At 40.6% G+C, this 11,883-nt stretch overlaps 1 protein-coding gene across 1 annotated transcript; it reads left to right on the top strand.

The window, feature by feature from the left end:
- Window positions 1,096–1,596, top strand: LOC107615614 (octapeptide-repeat protein T2-like). Its single transcript, XM_016317665.1, has one exon. The coding sequence runs from the start codon at window positions 1,096–1,098 to the stop codon at window positions 1,594–1,596; it is 501 nt and encodes a 166-aa protein (XP_016173151.1).

The following is an 11,883-nucleotide window of genomic DNA, read 5'->3' as shown; positions in this document are numbered from 1 at the left end:
TCAAAACACAAGGAAGAAATCAGTTGGTTAATCAAGTTAGAGTTAGAAACTAGTTCAAAAGTTAGTGATATGACGGTTACTGGCTCGATTAAAAGAAGTGCACAAGTATGGAAGTTAAGCATACTCAAAATCATGAGGGACATTTAGTCATTGATGATGAAATATGAAAATTTTGCACAAAAGCATGTATATGGGGAGGAAATCATCAAGCAATGTCATTGTTACAAAGTCTTGCAATAGTTGGTATTGAAAAAGTGAAGTATGCACTAATGTTCCCAAATGCAAGTTGAAAACCATTTTGAATTAAAGAGGGTTGCACTAGTGAATGTACCAAACATTGCAAGTGAATGAACCATATTCAAAGAGTTCAAGTCAAGGTCAATCGGTAAGCTCAGTTTGAGTCGAAAGTCAATTGACTTAACTTGAATCATGAGAGTACATGAAGGTTCAAATTGTTGAGTTAGGCAAGGTATTGTTTATCACAAAAATTCGACAAACACGCCTTGAACTCACTATGTCAATGCATATCGCGGAAAACACAAATCAGCACGGAAATGCCAACCATAGTAACCTAAGAATTGGACTTGTTGAAGTCAGGCAAAACTCACTTCGAAAAGTGCCAAGTTCAAGTCTTAGGTTGCAAGTTAAGAACAAAACAATTTTCCAGAAATTTGGGTAGCATTCCGGTAGTAAAATGGATGTTTCCGGATAGCAAACAACAACAAAATTCACATATAAATCCAAGAGTGCAACAAAACATGGTAAGAGCATGGATTACATATGATTAAGCAGCATTAATCTAAATTATGCAAGGAAACTCAGCAAGGCAGCTTGTAAGAACCAAAAACTTAGCACATCCTTAACCAAAATCCAAAAATAGCAGCAATAACCATCATTCAACCAATCATGCACAATTAAGCAAATAAACACAAACGGAGCACTTATCAGGCCTAGAATCCTCTAACCACATCCTAACTACCTAACCGCAATTATTTCTATCTATCCTAACATGCAACATTATCCAAATAACTTAACTAAGACTAATTAACAAAACTAACAAAAGACAGTAAAGAAAATAGAACAGTGGTTCAGGCTATGAAACCTGGAAGCAGAGCAGAGTACAACGGCACCAGAGAAAGGGGAAAAATGGAGGAGCACTGCTCAGAGATGGTGGCGGCAATGAACTCACGGCGGTGGGTCGTGGTGATTAGAGGGAACAGAGAGGAGACAAAGCAGGGGCGAAGTGAGAAGGAGAAGGTGAGGAAGGGAGGAAGAGCGAGGGAAGAAGAAAGAGGGGGTGTGTGGTCGCGGGATGCTCGCCGGCGACAATGGAGGTTGCGGCAGCAACGGCAACGGAGTCGTGAGAATGAGGGAGGGAGGGAAAAAGAGAAAGAAAGAGAGTTGGGGACGAGAAGAGAAGGTAACGCGGTGGTTAACGGAGGCAAAATGTGGTCGCCGGACTGGAGGGTGTTGGGGGTCGAGGGGCTCGAAGGGTGGGGATGGACGGAGAAGAAGAGGGAGAGACGTTGGGGAGGGGGTGAAGGAGTGCGTGACTGCGCTAGGGCTTTCGCGTCCCTGGGGGTTAGTAAATTTTGAATCCACGCGAGCGCACATCATGTGCGTCCGCGTGGGTGAGAGAATAGGAAGGTGGCGCGGAGGCGTCACATACGCCTGTGCGTGGATGGGAGATTTGGGAATGGGCGCGGACGCATACAGTACGTGTCCGCGCGGGTGAGCTTGGCCAGAGGCACAAAAGTGGCCCAGAGTTGGCATAACTCTCGGGTCTTTGGCCTGGGTGATGCAAAAAGGCATCGACGCGCGCACACTATGCACTTGCGCGCGGATGAGTTGAATGATGATGGGACGCGGAGGTGCCAGGTGCGCCCACGCGTGGGTACGGAAACACAAAGGGACGAGGACATGCCATGTATGCATCCGCATGGCTTAAGGCCCAGATTTGGCCCAAAAGTGGCACAATTCTCTAGTCCTTGGCCCAGAAAGTGCGAAATGCACAGCTGTGGCTTTCATCTCTCTTTTTTTTAAGAGCACCAAGAAGAGCTCATAATCCTCCCAACCTCCTCTAGGACTCTAGAACCAGCTAAAATGCAAAATCAAACATATTTTTAAATTTTTGGAGATTTTTCAAATAAATTGAGGAAAATTGCAATCCAAGCAAAAACTCAAATTCAAAGAATCATCCCTAACTAAGGCATAGAGTGTATAAACAACTTAGAAAGCAAGGTAAAATATACAAAGGGGGTAAGGAAGTTATACAAAATGGAACCCAATTCATTCATTCATTATATCTACAAGAGAATGGAAAGGGTTTACCATGGTGGGGTGTCTCCCACCAAGCACTTTTAGTTTAAGTCCTTAAGTTGGACATTTGGGAGGCTCCTTGTCAAGGTGGGTTATGCTTGTATCCATCCTTGAACCTCCAAGAGTGCTTGTCCTTCAATCGGTCATCAGAAGTTCCAACCATCTTCACCAATCTTTGGTGAGGTTCTTTCCAAGATATGAGTTCCCAAAATTGGTTTTCATGTTGTGATCCAGGGTCCCATACCTTATCTTCGCACCCATCTTCTAATTGAGCATTACACCAATCCATACTCTTCGATTTTGAACTTCCAACCATAACGAGCCTAGATTTACAATGCCAACCACTAAACATCCTCCTCTTTCGCTTAATTCCACAAAGCGCCCTAAGTTGGCCATCCGTTTCAAGCAAACCAAATTCAAGTGGGATAATAAAGCTAAGAGTTAGAAGTTTTACCCACTCAAACGAAGGATTGGATGACAAACTAGGTGGAGGAGTTCCCAATGATCTTGATAAAGCACGCTCTACTCCTGTCCATCCTCTTCTAGAGGCTTCCACCACTTGGCAAGGTTTTTCACGTTCCTCCTCTTGCTAAGCTTCCTCAAGTTCACATTCTTCTTCACCAATTTCTTCTATCTCTTTCCCATCACTCTCATCATAGATAGGAGGTCTAGTGAAGTCTACCTCATCATCAAGTTTAAGCATATTGGGGAAGGACTCTTCAAACTCGAAAGGGTCATATGTTGATGCGAAATCATCGTATATAAGGGGGCTTGTTGCTTGGGACACTTCTTCCAATTCTTCACTCACAATATGCCTTGGAGGTTGTACATCCTCCTCAACATTGCTTTCTAGCCCACTGGGAGAAGGCTCAACAAGATCGTCAAGGGGATTGATCGATGTAGACAAAAAATCACTAATGACAGAATCCACTTCTTGATCAATTTCCTTAAACTCTCTGTCGACTTCCGCAACATTACTCTCCTCTTTAACATCTCTTCCATACTCCGTGGAAGAGAGATCTTCAACTTGAGATTCCTTTATGTGCTCAACATATCCCAAACATCCACCCACTACTTCCTTTCGTTCACTAATTTCTACCTCTTCCTCTTGTTGCACTCCTTGCTTTAACTCCTCTTTCTCACCATGGAGCTTCAAGTTCACTCCCTCACTAGGCTCCTTGATTGTTTCTCCACATTCAACAATGGGAGTACTTAGAATGCATGAGCTTAGGTGGGATGTTAGGTGACTCATGGCTTCTACCATGCTAGCCATCCTTGCTCTTAACTCCTTAAACTTATTTTTATCCTCCTCTTGTCGCCTTAAGATACGAGATTCAAGGTCTCTCAGTTCTAACATGAAGGTTTAATTGGGAGGTGATGGTGGAAGAGAGGGTTCATTGTTTGAGGGAAGCTTGTTGTAATTGGAAGGTGGTTCATGTTGGTGAAATTCTTGAGGTGGTGTGTGTGGAATTTGTGGTTCTTGGGTGTATTAGTGTTGGAATAGTTGTGGCTCTATATATGGTTGATATGGTTGTTGGTATGGTGGGTGTGGGTTGAAATCATATGGAGGTGAATGGTGGCATGAGACTTGTGAGTATGGTGGAGGGCTATGTTGAGGAGGGGGTTCATATGCATATGATGATTGCAGTTGACAACCACAATGAGGGTCTTCACGTACATTAGATTGGCATGCATCAAGATTTAAATTGTACCCATAAGGAGCCAGAGGAGGTTGTTGCCAAGAAGGTTGTCCATAAGCCTGGGGCTCCTCCCACCTTTGATCTTCAAATCCTTGATGCACATCCCCCATTGAAGCTTCCATTTCCTACAACATTGTTGTAACCATGCTCATAGCCAAAAGGATGAGAATTCATAGTGAAAGAGAAAATAAAAACAAAGACTAATAAGAAACAAAGAGAGCAAAATTCTACACTAGCAAAAACTAACAAACAAACCAAAATTCAAGCTATTCACAATATATACGATAGCCAATAACATAGCACCATTGCAAATTCCCCGGCAACGGCGCCATTAATTTGATACAAGGATTTATACCGGTTTGGAATTCCACAAAATAATTCCATTGTTAGTATAGTCCAAACCAATAGTCAATCCTCAAATCAAATTAAATTTGGTTTTGTCACATATACAAATCCCAAATAAGAATTAACTGAAGTATTTAGACTCCGTGTCATCTCACGAGGATTGCAATGAAGTGGTCCATTATTGGCTATGAAAATGCAAGGGGGTTTGGATGATAAAAGGGGCGATAAAATAGATGACAAGAAAAGTAAAGAGAGCAATTAAAGAAAGCAATCAATAAAGAGAGACATTCATGGTAAGGATTGAGATCACATGCTTTCCATCCTAGTCGTTTATCGTAACAATACTTAACAAGAATTTATCTTAATTCGTCATCTCCAACATCGGAAGAAGGTGTAAGTTATCTTCCATGAGAGAAAGTCAAACAAGACTAGTTAATCTCAAGTCAAAAATCCTAATCAACTCACAAATTGGATTAGCAAGAGATTAGAGTCATTGAGAATGATATTAACTAACAACTCTAGATCACCAATCTAAATTGGACACTAATGACTCAAGATTTCCCAATTACTCTTTCCAAGCCAAGAATGCTCAAAATCTACTCTAAAGCCCAACCAAGCATTTTGTCAAACACTTGGTGGGTAATAAAGGAAGGCATGGTAAATATGCAAGAATAATAAAATCTAACAACTACCAATTGCAAGGAAAGTAAATCAACAACTTAATTCATCAATGAAAGAAACATCAACATCAAGTTGCATTAAATGTAAATCAAATCCAACATGAGTTCATCATCACAAAAGAGAGCATAAAAGTAAAATTGACAAGAGAACTCGGAAGAATAGAGTAGTAGAAACAAGAAATTATGAAGGAACCAAGATAAAATTGAGTAATTAATTCAAGATCCAAGATAATTTATCCTAAACCTAACCTAATTCTAGAGAGAAGAGGGAGCTTCTCTCTCTAGAAAACTAACTAAAGGCTCATGTTGACTAACTAATTGCTCCCCCTTTGCTTGGACTTCAATTCTGTATGAAATACACTCAGAAACAAGTTGGATTTAGGCCTGGACATCTCAGAAATTGCCCCCAGCATTTTGCCTTTAAGTGGGTCACGTATGAGTATCGGCGCGTACGCGCTATGAGCGCGTGCGCGTGCGCGTCGATTGGCTGTCTCCTCATCCGCGCGTACGCGGCATGTACGCGTGCGCGTCTCTATGCGAAATCACTTCTGTGCGTGCGTGCCTTGTACGCGTGCGCGCCCATCGATGCATTCCCAATCTTTGTTTCTTCAGGCATTCTCCACTTTGTATGCTTTTCTCCTCATTTCTTCCATCCAAGCCTTATGAACCTGAAATCACTCAACAAACACATCAAGACATCGAATGGAATTAAAGTGAGTTAAAATCACCAATTTAAGGGCCTAAAAAGCATGTTTTTACACTAAGCACAATTCAAGGGAGAATTACAAAACCATGCTATTTCATTGAATAAATGTGAGAAAAGGTGATAAAATCTCCTAAAATAAGCACAAGATAAACCACAAAATCAGGGTTTATCAGACCTCTTCACCATCATTCTTCTTGATAGTAGTGATTCCTGATTTCTTTGGAACGACTTGGACCGGGCTCACCCACTCACTGTCAGAAATCGGATAAATAATACCCGCATCAAGTAGCCTTGTGATTTCCTTTTTCACCATATCAAGAATGGTAGGGTTGAGCCTTCTTTGAGGTTGTCTAACTGGCCGAACTCCCTCTTGGAGAAAAATACAATGCATACACATAAGGGGGTCAATCCCTACAATGTCGGCCAAGCTCCAACAGATTACTTTCTTGTGATTTCTTAGGACCTCTATGAGCTTCTCTTCTTCTTGACTCGAAAGCTCACAAGCAATAATGACCGAAAACTTTTGGTTGTCCTCAAGGAATGCATACTTCAAGTGAGAGGGTAGAGGCTTCAATTCACTTTTTGCTTCAAGTTGAGGTTCTTTTTCACTAAGCTCATGAAGCTCACTCTCATCAACCTTCTCTTGTTCATCCTCTTGTTCATCCTTCTCTTCAATGATGGGTGATAAACCCCAATTTTTTGGTTTATCTTGTGCTTAATTTGGGGGATTTTATCACCTTTTCCCATATTTATTCAATGAAATAGCATGGTTTTGCAATTCTCCCTTGATTTGTGCTTAAATGTGAAAACATGCTTTTTAGGCCTTAAAATAGCTAAATTTAATTCGCTTTAATTCCATTCGATGCCTTGATATGTTTGTTGAGTAATTTCAGGTTCATAAAGCAAGTATTGGATGGAAGAAGTGAGGAGAAAAGCATGCAAAGTAGGAGAACTCATGAAGAAATGAAGGAACCGTAAAGCTGTCAAGTCCGACCTCTTCGCACTCAATCGACCATAACTTGAGCTACAGAGGTCCAAATGAGGCGGTTCTAGATGCGTTGGAAAGCTAACATTCGAGGCTTCAAAATGGTATAGAATTTGCCATATGTTGCTTCGCGTATAAGGGCACGCACGTGCTATATATGCATGCACACCGATGCTGCCGTGGCCCACTAAAGTGAATTCGCCCCCAGCGATTTCTGAAGCACTTTGGGCCCAACCCAACTCATTTCTGATGCTATTTCATGTAGAATTCAAGCTTGGGCAAGGGGGAGCAATTGTTTGAAGTGTTAGCATCATGTAGAGTAGTTTTTAGAAAGAGAAGCTCCCTCTTCTCTCTAGAATTAGGATTGGAATTTCTTAGATCTAGGTTTAATTCATGTTTTGATTTACTTTTCCTTTACAATTTCTTGTTCCTCTACTCTTCCTCTCTCTAATTTTGTATTTTATTCTTGTAATTGCTTGCTTTGTTGTTGATGCACTCTTCCTTGCTCTATTTTCTTTTAATGCAATTTATGATTCATGTTCTTTTATCATTGATTTGCCTTATTATTGTTTAATTCCTTGCAGTTGAGTAGTGTAGATTTATATTCCTTGCAATTTTACTAGAGTAGAATTTTGTGCTCTTGGCTTGGGAAGGTAACTTAGGAACTCTTGAGTCACTAATGTCCAAGTGATTGACGATTGGGAGCCATTAATGCTAGATCTCACCAATTGATTAGGTGTAGAACTAGGACTTATGGACTTGGATTGATATAGCTCACTTGACTTTCCTCTACTATTAGTTAGGGGTTAACTTAGTGGGATTGATCCTTGCCAATTCTCATGTTGTGGTTAGTGATTAGGATAGAGATCCTTGACCACCTAACCTTGCCAAGACCTTTTTGTTAGTTTATTTCCCTTGCCATTTATATTTCTTTTCCATCATTTCAAAAACCCCAAAACATACTCCATAACTAATAATTGACCACTTTATTGCAATTTCTTGTGAGACGACCCGGAGTCTAAATACTTCGGTTAATTTTTATTTGGGGTTTGTACTTGTGACAACTCAAATTTTTGATGTGGGAATTGTTTGTTGGTTTAGAACTATGCTTGCAACGAAGTTCTTATTCCTATAAGAGAAATTCTAGACCACACGACAAAACTCATTATTAAAATGGCGCCATTGCCGGGGAGTTGCAATGGTGTTATATTATTGGCTATTGTGAATATGTGAATATGTTTGTCTTTTTCTTGTTTGCTAATTTTTGTTAAGTTTAGGACTTTGTTACTTATTTTGTTAGCTTTTGTTTTTATTTGCTATTATGAATTCTCACCCCTTTGGCTATGAGTTTGGCTCAAATTATGTTGTAGGGAATGGAAGCTATACTGAGGATGTGCATCAAGGATTTGGGAATCAAAGATGGGAGGAGCCTCAAGGGATTGATCACCCTTCTTGGCAACAACAACCTCCGGATTCTTTTGGGTATAATTCTAATCCTAATGCGTATCAATCTAATGGATAAAACCACCACCACATGCCTATGAACCAGCCCCTCAACATGATTTTGAACCACCTTACTCACAAGTCCCTTACCACCAAACACCTCATTATGACTCTAATCCCTATCCACCATACCAACCACCTTATGAACCATATGAACCATACATGGAACCACCACCATTCCAACACAATTACTCTCAAGAACCACCTCAATATACACCACCTCCATACCCTTACCAAGATGAACCAACTTCCAATTATGAAACCTCCTTTCCAAATAATGAACCTTCTTTTTCCACACCACCTCCAATGGATGATTCTCTTCAAGAATGTGTTAGTTCTTATATTCAAAGGCAAGAAGAGAACCAAAAGGAGTTCAAAGAGTTGGAAGCCAAGATAGCTACCATAGCGAAAGCCGTTCGCAATATGGTCTCCTCCCACCTAAGCCTATGTGATCAAGGAACTCCCATTGTTGAATGTGGAGAAGCAATCAAGGAGCATAGCGAGGGAGTGAGCTTAGAGCGTTAAGGTAAAAAAGAGGAGTTGAAGCAAGAATTGTCACAAAGGGAGGAAGATGAGACAATTGAGCCGGAAGGAGTGGTTGAAGACATAGGAGATGTTGGAAGTCCATGGGGATGTAGCATTAGAGAGACCTCTTCCAAGAAGCTTGATATTGATGTTGAGGAGGGTGTATGATGCCAGGACATTTTGGCCAGTTTCACTGACCTTTTCTTTACTGTTTTAGGGTAGTTTCATGCATTTTCTTAGGAAATAAGTAAGTTTTGGGTAGAATTTCACTTACATCTTGATTCAAGAAAACATTGTGCACTTTACATGATTTCATGAGAATTATGCATGAATTAAATGACAAATTAGATGATGCATGTCTCATGACTTGGATTAGAACTTTGATGTACTCTACTGCTTGATTTCAGGACAAAGGAAGCAAGGAAGAACCACAACGTGAACTCTAACGTAGGGGGAAGGGAGGACTCTCAACGTTATTGGAAAAGGTAAGTCCCAATAACGTGTGCGAAGGACCAAGAGGTAACGTTAGTGGTCACGTTGGTGCCACTAACGTTGAAGTTAACGTAGATCATCCCTGGGTTAGGAACGTTAGTGAAAAAGGTGATTGTCACTAACGTTCTCGAACCCACACTTTCACTTAACGTTAACGCCACTAACGTCCTAAGCTAAAGTCCCTGCCTGCTTCACACTTTCTCTCTGCAAGTAAAGATAAGCCCACTGAAGAGGATAATTGCTTCAAACTCAAGATCCAAAGGCCCATATCCAAGACTTGAAGAACCAACTAGAAGATCAGAAAGAGTAGTATATATAGGGGTAGTTTTGAATTATAAGGGAGCTTTTTGGCATTATTAGAATTACTCTCTGTATTTTACTTTCTCTGCACTTCTAGTTTAACTTTCAGAATGTACTCTCCATCTTTGCTTTCAATTCCCCAGAGCTATGAACAACTAAACCCCTTTCATTGGGTTAGGGAGCTCTGTTGTAAATTGATGGATCAATAATAGTTTTCATTATCCTTCTTCTCTCTTTTCTCTTGATTTTACTAGAAAGTTTTCAATCTTCATCCAATTGAGTAGTTATCTTGGAAAAGAAGCTATTCATACTTGGATCTCTTCTGAACCTTGGAAGAGGAATGAAGAGATCATGCTAGAATTGCTTTCTCATGTTGGACCAAATTGGGGTTTGGGCGGATATGGTGACATATAATTCTCCCAATACTTTGATTTGGAAATACATGTGGTATAATCAGTGACCACACTTCATCTCTTCTCATGAGCAATTAGACCAAGGAATTGGCTATTGATCTGATTTGAGAGATTGAATTACCAAGGAATTGGAATTCAATCACTTAAGATTGCCAAGGAGATCAATGAATGCATTGATTGAGGAAGAGATGAAAATGAACTTGATCCTGAGAATGCAACATCTCTTAAGCCCAATGAACTCCCCATTTCTGATCTTGCCCATTCTCTTTACTTTCTGCTATTTACTTTCATGCTAAACTCCCCTTCCCCATTTAAGATTCTGCAATTTACCTTCCGTCATTTATTTTCTGCAATTTACTTTCCCGCCATTTGATTTCCTGCAATTCTCAACCCAATTTCTACTTAGCTCAACTAGAACATTCTTCCAATTAAAGTTGCTTGACCAATCAATCCATGTGGGATTCGACCTCACTCTATTGTGAGTTTTTACTTCACGACATTTCGGTATACTTGCCGAGGGAGATTTGTTAAAGGACAAGTTTCCGTGCATCAAGTTTATGGCGCCGTTGCTGGGGATTGATTTTGTATCAACAATGATTAAATTGGTGGATAACTAGATTGAGCATTTGTTTTTATTTTGTTTGATTTAAGTTCATTTGAGTAATTTACTTTCTGTTCAGTTATTTTCCTCCCTTTCCCCTACCCATTTTTCTTAGTTGTTTACAATTCAGTTACCAACCCACTAACTGTTTGATATATTGCATCACTCACACTAACAGCATTTCTGTAGAAAGTACTATCTGCATCTATCTTTCTTGCTTTTTCCTTGTTGGTTGTATGATAAGTAGAAGAAGTGGGGCTTTAACTTCCTTTGATTCTGAACCTGAGAGGACCTTCCTTAGATTAAGGAGGGAAGCAAAAGGAAAGAGAGTAGTTGGTGCTGAGGAAGAGGAGGAGTACTTTAAACCAGATATGGATGAGAATATGGAGAACCATCATGAAGAAGAGGCTCACAACCATGGCCGAGAAGGTCCAGCACATCAGGCTGGGCAAGAGAGAAGAGTTCTGGGTTCTTACATCAATCCAAACCCAGGAAACTGTGGAAGTAGCATCCAACGGCCAACCATACATGCCAACAACTTTGAACTAAAGCCACAGCTCATCACCCTTGTTCAGAACAATTGTTCATTCGGAGGAAGTATCCAAGAAGACCCCAATCAACATCTAACCATCTTCCTGAGGATATGCGATACTGTGAAGTCTAATGGTGTTCATCCTGACACTTATAGACTACTTCTGTTCCCTTTCTCACTCAAGGACAAAGCATCTAAATAGCTTGAATCCTTTCTAAAGGAGAGTTTAGCAACCTGGGAAGATGTGGTGAACAAGTTCTTGGCAAGATTCTATCCTCCTCAATGGATCAACAGGTTGAGAGCTAAGGTACAAACATTCAGGCAGCAGGATGGTGAGACTCTATATGAAGCATTGGAGAGGTTTAAAGACTTGACAAGAAGATGCCCGCCAGATATGTTCAATGAATGGGTGCAGTTGCACATTTTCTATAAAGGCCTTTCGTATGAATCAAAGAAGGCAGTAGACCACTCATCCGGGGGATCTCTGAACAAGAAGAAGACCATTGAAGAAGCCATAGATGTCATTGAGACTGTAGCAGAGAATGACTACTTCTATGCTTCTGAAAGAGGAAACACTAGAGGAGTGATGGAGCTAAACAACGTGGATGCACTGCTATCTCAAAACAAGATGATTACCAAGCAATTAGCTGACCTTACCAAGAAGATGGAGAGGAAACAAGTAGCAGTAATCACCACTTCAGTAGCAACCCAAGAAGGAGTGAATGAAAAAGCAGAGGGTGATCAGGAACAAGCCAACTACATTGGGAATTCACCTAGGCAGC

This window comes from Arachis ipaensis, chromosome B09 (assembly GCF_000816755.2).
Source record: "Arachis ipaensis cultivar K30076 chromosome B09, Araip1.1, whole genome shotgun sequence".
Taxonomy (NCBI): Eukaryota; Viridiplantae; Streptophyta; class Magnoliopsida; order Fabales; family Fabaceae; genus Arachis; species Arachis ipaensis.
This window is presented reverse-complemented; position numbering and strand designations above follow the sequence as displayed.

Excerpts from the sequence above, each read along its gene's own strand:
- LOC107615614 (XM_016317665.1), top strand. The coding sequence starts at position 1,096 with ATGAAACCTGGAAGCAGAGCAGAGTACAACGGCACCAGAGAAAGGGGA.